This window comes from Zeugodacus cucurbitae, chromosome 4 (assembly GCF_028554725.1).
Source record: "Zeugodacus cucurbitae isolate PBARC_wt_2022May chromosome 4, idZeuCucr1.2, whole genome shotgun sequence".
NCBI lineage: Eukaryota > Metazoa > Arthropoda > Insecta > Diptera > Tephritidae > Zeugodacus > Zeugodacus cucurbitae.
The window spans coordinates 8849294-8863871 of NC_071669.1; the positions used below are offsets into that span (position 1 = coordinate 8849294).

Genomic DNA, 14578 nt, shown 5'->3' on the forward strand with positions numbered 1-14578 from the left:
CCCTCATTGAGGCTGGGTACATGAAGGGTCCGAAAGACGGTCACTCTGAAATCCTCTGTCACTTAGCGTGAATGCCTGACGTAGACCACTGCAACGCGGTGCCATCCCCCAGCGGTTTCTTCACTGCGCACATACCTTCAAAGGCTATGTTGGAGGGGAGAAGCCAATGGAGAAGAGGCGCAGTGAACTTTTTCACGGATGGCTCGAAGCTCAGGGGAAGGTAGGCGGTGGAGTCTTCTGTCGAAAGCTCTCAATTTACTTCAGTTTCGGCTGCCGGACCATTGCAGCGTCTTTCAGGCAGAGGTGGCAACCATTAAGGTAGCATCCTTCAAAGAGGTGTGTATTCACTCCGATAGCAGAGCGGCAATACTGTCCTTGAAGTCGATGACAGTACGCTCTAAGCTAGTGAGAGAGTGTATAACATCGTTATCAGTAGCTTCGAACTACTTTGTAATCCGACTTGTATGGGTATCCGGCCACCGCGGAATCGCTGGAAACTGCAAAGTGGATCAGCTTGTTCCCGCCGGAGTGGAAACATGTGGGTGGTCCGTGGTCCACCTGTGTTAGAGCGCTGGATTCACCGACTTCAAGAGAGCTCGCCAAACACTGGAGAACAACCAGCACCTCTGCAGTAGCGAGGTCTTTCTGGCCTGGCTCATCACTCGACAATCATTGGTGTGGTGGCTTGGAATCACGTCAGACGCTAGTTGCACTTCCTCTTTCAATGTCCAGCATTCGCCAGACTTAGGTTGAAGCACCACGGTAGGCACATCTACGGCGAACCCAGTGAAGTGACTGCACGCGACATTCGCCGACTTAAGGAATTTATAATAGTGTCCCTTTGTCGTATCATACGGGTCTTAGATATCCGTCAGGAGTAATCGTGTATCACAAAAGACATTGAATCTATCTAAGTGCGAATATCTGCAGTTGCGAAGATCTATCCCTCAACCTAACTTAAGCTATTAAAATTCGGGATCCCGAAAATTCAATCGCGATGCTTTAGAATGCGAGTAAATTATACGGAATTGCCTGACAACCCCCGCACATGCCGCAATGCGCTTGTAATATGACGGCTATCTAAATATGTAGACAAGTGTGGCAGACCAAGAGTAACGACGGGCCATAATGTGGCAGACAAGTAAACTGGGGAAAATAATGTATTGTTGTATTGATGGCGCTGCGTTGATGTTGGCAGCTTTACATCATTTAACAATAGAGTGCATATAATGCAAAAGCAACAACAAGAACGCCAACAAATCTTAACAATATCATCAACCCTCGAGGCCAACATAATCAAATGCGTTACATGCGAACAAATATGAATGAAAGCACTCGAATGAGTGATTACATACATACATACAATGCATATATGTGTTGTTAGATACCGTTATTTCAATGTATATGTGTGTAGACTTTCCATTATCCGCTGACGTTGACGTTGTCAATTTGCCTCCAAGGGCTTATACGCGTATTTGTGCGCTTGCCCTGCATTCGCGAACTGTCAACTGGATAGCAATAATAATATGTGCCCACACACACACACACACATGCATACAACAGTATTTGCAAGCAATTTTCATTGTTTGACTCTGTCCATAATGACCTAAATTCGTTGCCATTTACATGGACGTCTCATCACATCTGCGTATGTAGGTATCTCTGTGTGTGTGAGAGGGTTTGTTGCAAAAACAAATAAGCAACATTGTTGCAAATACTCAACGCTTTTAGTCAACGAACTGACAACAAGCGCACAAGTAGGTGCATAGTGATTAGGAACGCGAATGCATCTGAGTCATGTATGAGTATGTGTATATTTGCTTATGTCACGAGTACTCAATGGGTTATTCACTAGCTAATAATATTGTAATCTAATGTCACACAGTTAGTAGCGCATGTGTGTAGGTGACAGCGCATATGACATGCATGCATGTACTTCTAATCACTTTACAAATATGCTGCATAGTGTATGCAATCTGATATGGTTATATCAGATATGACATATTTCGAGTCTCGATATTGCGCTCTCATCGCGCTTAGTGTGCAGCAGCGCACGCTATTTTTAGTGCATACAGCTATTAGAGGTTAGTGAATGCAACACGGATTATGTTGCAAACAAAGGATGTTTGCTGAATACTTGTCAGAACTGGGTAACAACTAGATGATGATGAGTATTTAAAATATTTTTGGCAAATTATGTCGTGTCAGAAAGCTGCTTAAAGAATACAATAAATATTTGAAAAGAGCACTTGACTTATATGAATATTTTAGAAAAAAATCTCAATAACATTATATTATAGAGAGTCTCCAAAAACCAGAAGAGGTACAATAACACTTGGAGTGTTCAGAATCATAAATTACATTGATTTAGAAGTTGTTAGCGAACTCTAGTATATTTGTATCACCAAAGGCAACTTCATAATGAACAACGAACGGAAGGTCGGTATACAAAAACATCATTGAATAATTCTATGAAAATACATAGATCAATCAGGGGTTATCGCAACAAAGTAGTTGCTCTCCGAAATCCAGAAGAGTTACAACTAATACTTGGAAGGTTCAGCATCATCAATTACAATGATTAAGAAGTGTTTAGCGGTCCCAGGTTTTTTCGTATCAATAAAGGCAACTTCATAATGTACAACGAAGGAAAGGTTGTTTTATAAAAAAATTATCGAACAGTTTTATGCAAATACATAGATCAATCAGAATGTAATCATCTCAACAATACGATTGCATTATTGAAAAAAAAAACATCGAAATCATTACATTCTACGTTAGAGAGTCTCCGAAATCCAGAAGAGTTACAATTTACACTTGGAGAGTTAAACGTCATCAATTAGAATGACTAAGAAGTGTTTACTGACTTTTAGTTGGTTCGTATCACCAAAAGCAACTTCAAAATGAACAAAGAAGGAAAGGTTGTTTAAACCATTACCTTTTACGTTAGATTGTCTACGAAATCCAGAAGAGTTACAACTAACACTTGGTAGGTTGAGCATCACTAATAACAATTATTAAGAACCCCAAAAGCAACTTTATATTGAAAAAAATAAGGAAAGCTTGAAATAAAAAAGTATTCGAAAATTTTTTTGAATATTGATATCTTGTTTATATTCTACCTTAGAGAGTCTCCGAAATCCAGAAGAGTCACAATTAACTCTTGAAGGGTTTAGTATTATCAATTTGTATGATTAAGATATATTTACCAACTTTTAGTTTGTTCGTAACAGCAATAGCAACTTCGTAATGAACAACGAAGTAAAGTCGTTATCGAAAAAAAAAAATCATGGAAATTATTTTATTTTATGGAGTAAGAATCAGGATAATTGTCTCAATAATCAATAATGTGATTGCAAAGCCTCTTGAATAATGCCTAAAAATTAAGATTCGTTGAATAACAACGGAATTGAACTAGAACATTACTAAAAATGACCACAAAAAATCTCAAAAACAGTATCGACCATTTCTAACCAAACGAAATGTTCTTACATTTTAGAACTGTTATCAAAACGTACATCCTTCAAACCACATTGATAATAAGGTGAGCTCTCCAGAAAACAAACATATAGACTTGCTATGGATCCAACAATCTATTCTTAGAGACCACTTTTTGACTATAATCTACAGTTTAGGATAAACAGATATTTGGACTATTCTAGATTCCCTTGTTTCCAAGAAATGCCATAAATTATATGGGAAATGGTTTCTTGTCTCGACAAAAAATCTTTAAATTTATGAAAAATATCCCTTTTCTAAATCTATAAATCTTTTATATTTTTATAAGCCTAATTTTCAAGATTCGGTAACAAATCTGCAGAATTGTGTCTAATCTCATAATGTATCGCTTCTTATAAAAACCATCCGTAATTAGATTGTATGAATTTTAAAATTAGAATCCACAAGTTTAAGAGTAGATGAAAAACTAAGCGTCCTCAACTTTAGATCCCTACAGTCGGACTAGTAGTTAAAGTAATATCGTTCGTAAAACCCACGGATCTAAGGGAGACAAATGAATTTTACTTTGGTGAAAGTAAGTGACTTCCCACTGACACTTTCCAATAACAACAAAAGGATAAATATCAGTCTGATTTTTATGTATTGTCACGGATTTTCTAAACACTTTTATTAGAAAACCCTCACCATCCGTATCATTCCGTCCAAGTTTATATATTTTTATAATGTTTAAGAAGCTGCTATAGATAGTATATCTAAATACTACTCACCACTAACTGGCAATGTGGGCACACAATCCATACGCACATCCGCGACAGCACCCGAGATCGCTTGACTCACATAGACGAAGCAGTACTCCACGTACTTCTCGGTGAACAAGTCACAGCTGAAGTAGAGCGAATGATGACTCTTCACCACACGCTGCTCGGCAACATAGTGCAGCGTAGTGGGCGGTTTCAGTGATGCCACATCAGCGCGCAGCTTAGCGAAAACGCGCACACGATCACCCTGCTCAAGTATACAAGCTGGATACTCGTACAACACACCGATGCCCGTGTGAGGATCGCAAGGGAAGATGCTGCGCGCATAAACATTAAACACAAATTTATCGCTCCAATCGACGCTGAGGAAGCGACGTGTGATGGGCACATTCGACGCTAGCACCATCGGACGCAACTGCACGGCATAATTGCCGGCCAAACCGAAGAGTTCGCAACCCAGTTGCACGACCTTATGCTTCGGATAACCGCGTACTTGCTCCATATACAGAATGCTCGATTTGCTAACATTCTGTGGTGACACATCGCTGCAGCTGCGTTGCTTGCCGCAATAGATGAGCTCCAACCAAAATTGCGGTAAATCCAGCGAGTTGCTCTCGTGCCAAGCGCGCTCACAATTCACTTCGGGGAAGCGCAACACCACCTCCACCGGTTGATCGGGATAGGTGCGCAAGCGTGTCGGCGTCACTTGCATATCGGCGCTCGGCCATCGCACATCGAGCGTCTGACGCAGGCGCTCATCGATGACCGGCATCAGTGTTGTGGTGGTCATGGTGGGCAATGGTTCATGAGTGTGGCTGCCATTCAATGCTGCTACAGGCGCGGTGGTCTTCAAATTGGTTACGACCTGCATTTCATACAGACCGCCGCGTGTAAACGTCTGACAGGGCACCGAGATTTGTGTGACATTATGGCGCGGATCGGGGAAGACCGGTATGTTCTGCACGACTTCTTTGCGGCGACGTTGCAACACTTTCGTTGGCGGCGGCATTGACTGATTGTGGGTGTCATTGTACGCTGTCGGCGTTGTCACTTCCGCACTCGAACTGCTCGTTAAGCTGCTATTGAACTGTGCATGCTGCATATGCGACGTATCATTACCAGACGAGGACGGCGACGCATCCATTGCATCCAAAAAATCATCAATGATTTTACTAATTACCAAAGTGCTTGTAATGGTATTCTCCACAACGCCCACACCAACGCCACTGGCGTCCACTTGACGGTAGCCCAACCCATCTAATGGATGTGTTGTGCGTGATGTCGTCGTTGTTGTCATTGTAGCTGTTGACGCCGTATTTGCTGTTGTTGTCGAGCTCCGCACGTTTGCTTCATCAGCCGCCACTTCAGTCCAGCCATCTTTAACCCCAACTCCTGCGCCTGCCACGCCCACCACAACACCATTGCCGGCTGCAGCCACATCTTCACCGCTGAATTGTATCTGTACGTGTAGATCACCGCTTAGGGCAGTGAATGAGCTCGGGGACATGAGACGACCCTTTCGTATGGCGAGCACGTGACCTTTTGTTGGCGACGACAATGCAGACAATGCAAAATATTCCCGGCCACCAGATAAAGGTAATGACGGCGGCATACGGCAATGAAGCGCAGCATGAAAAGAGAAAAAGAAAAAGAGACAACAGATGAACAATAACAATAGCAACAACAATACAACAAGGAAGGAAAAAGAAAAGCAGAGAAGCGAGCTCACAGATAAAATGGTGTCGTAGAATATGAAAAAGATTTAATGCAAATGCTGTGGGCGAAATGTGAAAAGGAAAAGCTGGCAAAAATTATAAATTGTCGTAATTTATTTGCCTTTACTTTTACACGCTCGTTTGTTTATTTGTATTGCTCTTCATTTCTGTTTTTTTCTTCTTATTCATTTGGACGGCTTTTATTGCGCTGCTGCGGTCCGTTATTTCTTCTGTTTTTACATTGGATGCTGCGCGATTTTTCTATTGTTTGTGTGTCAAATGGCGCGCTACCAAGGTACCTTGCCATATATACCCTCTATATAAACCTCATATATATCCGTGTGTTTCGTGTTGCATTTGTCATCGGTAGATTTTATGAATACACGAGCACGTAGCGCGTTGTTATGAGTAATTGTAGTTGGCTTACAGGGTGTTGAGCGCAATTTCAAACGTATTCCGTGCTATATAAGTATAGGTATTAAGCATAAGTGTGCCAACGCGTACTCTGCTCTACACCAGGTAGTAGCCAGTAAGCTCTTGCTGAGTGATGCGACGTGACTGGCATTATTTCACTGACTCAATGTTTGTTGTTGTTGTAAAATTTTATTAAGTATCTCTGCTACTTTATGAAATAATAAATCAAAATTTATTGTAATACAATTTTCTTGAAATGTTTTAAGTGTGTCTTAACGTAATTTGTCCGTGGCCTCTTATAGCTAATATTTATTTTAAGTTGTGCCATGCTTGAGCTGGGATTAGGTTTTAATATAGCTGGGGATAATAAATTATGAAAAGTAACACGTGCCCTTTGCGACATTTGGACAATTTATTAAATTAATCTAGCGCAGTGTTTGAGGCAGAGGAGAAACTTAACGGTGTAATATGTAGTCTTGATAAGAAATATCTACTCCTAGAGAAGAATTAGTGCTACTTTAACCCTTCGCTGCTTCGAGTAAATAAAGTATGAGGAACTGTGGCAAGTAGAGTTTAAGAGAACCGACATTGAAACTATGCTTTCAGAGTTTAAAGTGATCCGTCGTAAGGTAATTCGTATCGGTGATAACTCATAAGATATTTGGCCATTCGGTATTTTTCTCAAAATAACGCACTCTCGGTCTCTTAGACCTATAAGAGTTGATACTACTATTACCCACTCTTGACTGAGGGTATTAAAAAACTGCAACATAGCAATAGGCGGAATCGGACCACTCCCACGCCCACAAAATGGCGATAACCAAAAACTTATAAAGAGCTACGTATAACTAAGCCACAAATAAAGCTGAGAAAGTAAATTTTGATACAAAGGATCGCACCGGGATGTATTTTTTTTTTGAGAAAGTGGGCAGGACCACGCCCCTACTAAGTTTTTTGTACATACCTCGTAAACTACTAAAGTTATATCAACGAAACTCTCAGGAGTCGTTTTCTTCAGGCACTTCCTTATATAGTCTAAAAATGAAGGAAATTGGGTAATAACTAAGTCTACCACCCATACAAAGGTCATTTTGAAAACTACTAAAAATAAATTTCATGGGCTACACTCAAATTTGTAAACAAAATCGGAGTGGCTCTGCCCATTTTTGGATCAAAAACCATATTTCAGAAACTACTCGACAAATTTTAACGAAATTTGGTTCGAACCATCTCCTTGGCATTCCAATGCTATAGTTTTAAAATGGAAACGGCGGAATCAATACACAACTAACTCTCTCATATATCACCATTTTGAAGTCCAATGATTCGTTGACTTTATAATATATATGTATGTAAGTTAAGCGCCAGTTTCTAGTGTGGCATAATCCGTATAAAAATCACCGAAATCGGACTAAAACTTTTCAAGGTTCCTGATATCGAATATGAGGACCGTAGTTTGCGGTTTTTTTTAATTCTATTGAAAATTACTTCTAAATGTGTGCCTCTGTGCCAAAAAGGCGCAAAATTAGGCTACTATTTCCTCTAACCCCATATACCTCATATACGATTTTCAGACTTTAAAGTTTTGACCGAATAAACCATTTTTGGTTACAGTGAGCAAAAACTAATTTTCGAACAAGAGAACACTCGGTTATCCAAAAGTAGATCTGTCGTGATAAAGCTTAGAGAAAATATGGTATTTGAAGACGGCAAATAAAAAAGGTTCCTCGACCAGCTGAAGAACTGTATTCTTATGAGATAATAATCTGAAACATTTTTTTTCCTTCTCGAAAATGGTAGCTTCCTAAAGCTTCCCAAAATAAAAAGTAGATCTGACGTGTTACAGTTTAGAGAAATAAAGTTTTTGAATACGGCAAAAAAAGCTCTCGAAGATGAAAGTTTCATAAAGGTTTCCAAAATAAGAAGTTACACCAATATATATAAATAGGTCTTTAAGATTAGGTATTGTTTGTATATATAACTGTCTGATTCCAGATGAGTTTGTCGGGTAATTACCCTGTTTCCCAAGATAGATATGGAAAAAAAAACTTGAGGTCATAATTAGTCTATAATTATAATGATCGGGAATAATTTTTCTGGGTATTGGACCGAGTAATATTTGAGTAATAAGAAAAAAATATATATTCACCGATTTTTAAAGTTAACCTAAAAAATCGAAATATTTGGATTTGAAGTTCGAAAAAGATTTTTTTTTTAATAATTAATATTATTAATTACAGGAAATAGCTCCAAAAAATCCAAAATATGGCAAAAATCTACATTTTCCATCTTAATTCAATGGATTATACAACTTTTCGTTCAAGCTTATATGACAAATGCAATCAATCTCTCGGACAAAAATTATTTGGTCCTACATATACCCAGTCGAGTGTAGTATAGTGTTATTTTACAAGGCGATATAAAGGACTTGGGCATTATCTGTTATTTCAATTCAAAAATTACGCAGGAACTGTAATATATTTTTGAAATTGAAAATTTTATAAAACCAATGGAGTTGAAGTTCCCATACCAAACTTTCCATAGTCGACGTCTTGACGAAAAAAAAATTTACGCTATCAATATGTTTAAGCAAATAACTGTATTATTCATCAACAGCATTATGTCACAGCTTATATTCGAAAATTCGAAAATTTTGTGCAGCAACAGTTGATAAATATCTCAACAAGCTCACATATCGAAGTAAGTAATCCCAAAAGTTACGCTTTATGTGTGAGCTTAGAAACTTTTCAACTTCAATTAAGTTAAGAGCGACAGCTAAAAAGCTGCATAAATAAACACGCTTAAGTTTGGGTACTCATAAGTGCAGCTACAATGAATAATGGGTGATTAAATTGGAAGACACAGTAGGTTTATATCAGAGCTAGAGGAGATCCATGATACATTTTTAGTATAAAGTGTAGTACATAGTCTACAATTAATCTCCCACATCTACAATTATATTTTCACACCTACAAATTAAAACTGTAAAATAGAAGTTTACTAAGTTCCTCCTTGAAACTTATTCCTTGTACATAAATAATTATACGAAAATTCTTCATTGTTGGTTCAACAAATAAACTTCTACTACAACTACATTTAAAAGCAATAAATTATGTAGCCTACTTTTAGGCGCTCTAACCATTTAGATACACATATATACATATACATATTTGTACATTCAAAAAACATTTAGGCCAACTAACTAAAACTACACTCAACCACCTAAGGCACCCTTTAACAGGCCAACTGTCATAACAAAACACAGCAGTGACAAGCTTTTAATTATGCCTTTATGAAAAACACCAACAAATTACAGACAAGTAAAAATATAAACACCGCAAAATTTATGAGTGTGCTATATAACATATTTATGTTAAACATACACTCAAACTTATAAATGTGTATGTACATATGTGTGTGTATTTGCACACTCCCATTACTCGCTAGGTAATGATTGCAATTGTGATTGCCCAAAAATGCATGGCAAGATGGTAAAACAACAGACGTGAATGTATGTAATACACATTTATTTGCTTGACATATTTGCCTGGAGGTCGGTTTGCATATGTACAGCTACGGGCCTTGAAATGGGTATACTTTGTTTTATCATAATTTTTTGAATCTAAAATTATGGAAAATCGCTGGGAAAACTATATGCAGGCATGAAAATACAGTAGAACAAATGAAGAGATATCAAATTCAAGTGGAAAAGAGCATATTAGTGATTTGAGGTTTTCATAATATAAGTAGTATTAACTGCACAAATTCTAATATTCTTATATGGTTTTTTCAATGTTTTAGCCGATTGACAGCAAAGGACGCCATATCTTTCCGCTCTTTTGACATTTCTCTTCAGTTTGCCATTTCATCATGGAAAGATTACGAGTCGAAATTATTAAAATTTACTACCGAAATTCGAAGTCAATGGCCTCAACTTTAAAGCGCGATGCCTAACTTATGGTCCTCAAAATCTTCCTGTCAGATCAACAATTGAGCGTCTAGTGGAAAAATTTGAGTGGGGCCAGCGGTGTCATTGGGCCATACTTCTTTCGTGATGATCAAGACCGGCACGTGACTGTGTATGGGAATCGCTACCACACAATGATAACTGAATATTTTTGGCCCGAATAGGATGATATGGACTTGGACAATTGGACAACAGGACGGCGCCGCAAGACACACAGCGAATGTCACAATCGATTTATTGGTGAACGTGTTATCTCACGAAATGGCCCAGCAATTGACCACCTCAGTCGTGCGATTTGACGCCTTCAGAATATTTCCTGTGGGGCTAAGTCTAGTCTATAGTCTAAACCAACAAGCCAGCGACGATTGATGAACTTCGTACGAATAACGAATGTGAAATTGCAGCAGTATCGGCCGATTTATGCTTGAAAACTGTCGAAAATTAGGTTCCAGGTCTGGACTTCAGCAAATGAAATTGACCGGGATAGTATGTGGAGACTGGTGTCAGAAGTTAAAATATATCTTTATTAATCTTTCAGTTATATTTAGATAAATCAAATAAACTCAAATAAATCTGTAGGAAGTACGTCGGTGTAGTTTAAGCTTGTGAGATTTGTAAAAAAGTTGCCTGCGTTATACCAGTAGTCTGAATTTCCGAATGTTTATCTGCCTATCCTGGCTTCGTCTACTTTCAAATTACTCTTTTTGAAGATAAAGTATTTCTCTGTACCGAAATTGTTATAAGTATGAATTCTCGAGTAATAAGAAGGGATGCCATCTCTTCAATATGGCATTTCTAGCATTGCTAGTAAGTACCTCTTCATACGCAAAGACTTTTATTGAAGCAACAAGCAGTTTGTTGGCGAGGTTGTGGTGAGGAAGGACCAAGGGCCCTGTGATCCTGTTCTTAACGTCCTAAATAAGAGTAAAGATTAGCCAATGAATAATTGTAGCGAATTTGGCAAGTTATATGAGCGGAAATGCATGCAAATAAGCCGAATCGGGTCGTCTCGCTGAAGGAAATGGGCAACTCTGAAAGAGAAGTTGCCGATAATGAGCAACAAAAGTTTCCGTATATGAACTCGAGGTATAGAAATTTAGCTAGTTTTAAATAATACCGTTATAATAGAGTCACCTTACTATATATTAACTTCCGACCCTTCACTTATAATACCTTTCCTTGGTGAGTCAAATTAAGTGATCTACCTAAACATCAAGATCTCCCTCACTTTGTTAAGTGGTTACATGGGTTTTGTCGGGTAAAAAAGCCTATTTTCAATATTCTTTTTTCTATGTAAAAAAAATATTTACTTAATTCAAACTATTTTCTGTCTTATAGATACATATTTATAGAATAATATCTGAAATATCCATTCCTTCATTGTGACGTCATTTCCAGAGACCCCTCGGAAAAGGTGTGTCCGCTCAAAATGAAAAAACCAAAAATATGTGTTTTAGTTAATACCATAAACTCGTGCTTGAACGAAGGAAGGACAATATTGGCAGACATTTTTCAAAAAAAAAAAATAAAAAAAAAAATTTCGGTCAAATTTGCTTAACACTTTGTATTTTTTTTGTGTGGAATAGTTGTAATTGAAAAAAATCCTTCGTTCAAACACGAGTAAATCGCATATCGAACATCTGTGCAAAATTTCAGCAGTAGTTCGGTTGAGTAGTTTTCGAGAACATTTAGCAACCGAGTTTGAAAACACGGTACTGAGAAAAACGTGTTTAAAGTTTTGAGTAACAACAGTACTTGACTTAGAGCGCACACCTTCCAAAGGCTGTATCTCCGAAACTATTATTCGGATCAACTTGAAATAATATTTTTGAGATTTTGTAGAAATTAATAAAACAAAAAACACAAAAAATGATATTTTGAACCCACGAAACCCATGTAACCCCTTAATGTCTTTTTAACTTTTACTCAAAGTATGTCTTGTACGATCGTACAAGTTATTCAGAACATCTACTATATACGAAACTACAAAAGTATAAATTATCTATGACATTTCAAAATCTTCAAATAAAAAATGTAGCAAAAAAAAATCCAAGTGTACCTATCACAATGCCCACCACCGTTGTATTGCATACAAGCAAAATACATTAACCGATATGTGCGACATTATATGTGTTTTGCCATCACTCAACGCATCACTCAATTTACTTATGTTTTCTTTAACTTACGAGCTGCATTTTCAACACACAAGCACACACGCAACAACACGAGCACATACGCCTCTATGAATGTATATATATGTATGTCTGTTTGTATGTATGTGTGTGTGTAAGTGTATAAATGGCAGCATGTGTATTATTTTATTATTACGCTCAAGTGCTGTCATTACGTGTGTTATTATTATACGAGTATATGCAATGGTATTGTTGTTGTTGTTGTTGTTGAATGATGCTTTTGTTATTATTACTGCTTTTATTGCTGTTATTTTTGTATTGTGCATTTTTTTCCCTTTTCATTTACTTTTTTTTCTTTTATGCAGTCGGAGCATTGTGTTTTATTTCTCTTTTATATTCCACTGTATGTATGTATGTATGTGTGTGTGCATGGAAATATATATGTATGTAGTATGACATTTGTTGTTGTACTCACTTGTGCGGCATAATAGCAAAATTATTGTTGATATTATAATTTTCCACTTGATTCCAGCACGAAGACAGCGTGTGCCACAGCCACTGTCGCTGCCACACATTGACTGCTGCCATTGCCTTTTGTCACGCGCTTTCCCTCGTTGATGCTGTTTCTGTTTCTGTTCCTGCTGTTGTTGTTGTTGCTGCTGCTGCTGCCGGTTCATCGTTTCGTGCACGAGTGTATTGTTGTTGTTGTGTGCTGCTGATACTTTTTTCGGGTTTCGTTGCGCTGGCACATCTTCCACCGCGCAGTCATTGGCATTAAACTGTTTGAACTCTTCTTGTTGTTGTTGTTGTTGCTGTTGTTGTTGTTTTTTGTTGTCTCTACTGTCATCACATTGCTCATCCGTGCATTCGTGCGACTGCTGCTGCTGATGCGTCTCAACGGCCTTCGTGCACATTATCCTTCGCTGCTCCTTTGACGCTACTGCTGCTGTTGTTGTTGTTGTTGCTGCTGTTGAAGCTCTAATATTGCACAAATTGTTTGTTGTGCGTGTTTTTGTTGTTGTTATTGCTGGAAAAGCGCTCGTTGTCTGTTTGTCTCTCGTCTGCCACCAAGCTGCCGTCGTCGACTTCATTGCAACGCTTATTTTGCTTGTTGCGTAAGCCACCAGCCTGACTTGTTGTTGCTGTGTTGCTACTTACTGCGCTTCTTCTTCTTCTGCTTCTACTACAGCAATTGCTTCTTCTATTCTTCGGCAACAAGCCTGCAACTGCTTTGGCTATTTAATACTTTGATCTTTGCCGTCTTTGCTCATCTTGCCGCACGGCTTTACTAGCCAACATTGTTGTTAGTTTTAGTGTAGTTGTTGTAGTTTCTGTGAATTGTTGTTGTTGTTGTTTTACTGCTGTTGTTGTTGCTTTACTGCTGTTGCTGTTGCTAGCACATTTAGTATTATGCTGGCTTGTAACGGCTGTTGCTGCAGCTGGTCCACCAGATCGTGTCTTGTTATTACAGCCTCAATGTTTGCTTTGATTATTTGATTTTGGTGCCGCTACAACTACTACAACAACAACAATTGCAACTAGTATCTCGCTAACGCCAACTAAAATTGAGTTTGTGCTGTGCCACCACAAAAATTTCAACTACTGTTGCTTGCTTGCTGGCGCGGCCACGTTTGTTGGGCAAACTTTCCACCCACAAAGCCGCCGCTTTCGTCCCACTCTCTTGCTCCCTCTTTCGGTTGCTCTCTTCACCAATCTTCTCCTTCTTCCTTCTTCCTTCAGCTGCTGCTGTTGCTTGTATTTTATCACTTCTTTTGATTGTGTTGACTTTTTATTTCTTTCTTTTTTTTGGTTGTTCGCTTGTTCGCAATTGTGTTGGCGGCGCCTTCGTTGTGTCGTCGTATCGTCTCCTGCCCTGATTTGCTAATGCCACAAACTTTCAATCCACGAAATCAACAAATCAACAGAAATTCGTAAATAACCAAAAATCTCTTTGCAGCTTCAACTTTTGTCGAAAGTTGCCTCCACGTCACTTCCTCTCTCCAGAACTCACTAGCTCGTTCGTCAGTGTTGTTTCGCTGCAAGTATAATATTGATAGAAAGAAAGAAAGAAAGCAAACAAGTAAGTAAGTAAGTATGTAAACGCATAAATATCAAATGGGTAAGCTTATAAGT

The 14578-nt window shown here is 38.4% G+C and overlaps 1 protein-coding gene across 3 annotated transcripts in view; it reads right to left on the reverse strand.

Moving 5' to 3' along the window:
* The window catches only part of LOC105210728 (uncharacterized), a 256763-nt gene that overhangs the window by 49305 nt on the left and 192880 nt on the right, over positions 1-14578 (reverse strand). For all 3 annotated transcript variants that reach the window (XM_054228975.1, XM_054228976.1, XM_054228974.1), the window contains 2 exons: positions 12921-14481; positions 4227-5756 (listed from right to left, as the gene is read on the reverse strand). In XM_054228975.1, the coding sequence (XP_054084950.1) occupies positions 4227-5756; positions 12921-13536 (2146 nt within the window). In that variant the 5' untranslated portion in view covers positions 13537-14481. The remainder of the gene's footprint in view (positions 1-4226; positions 5757-12920; positions 14482-14578) is intronic.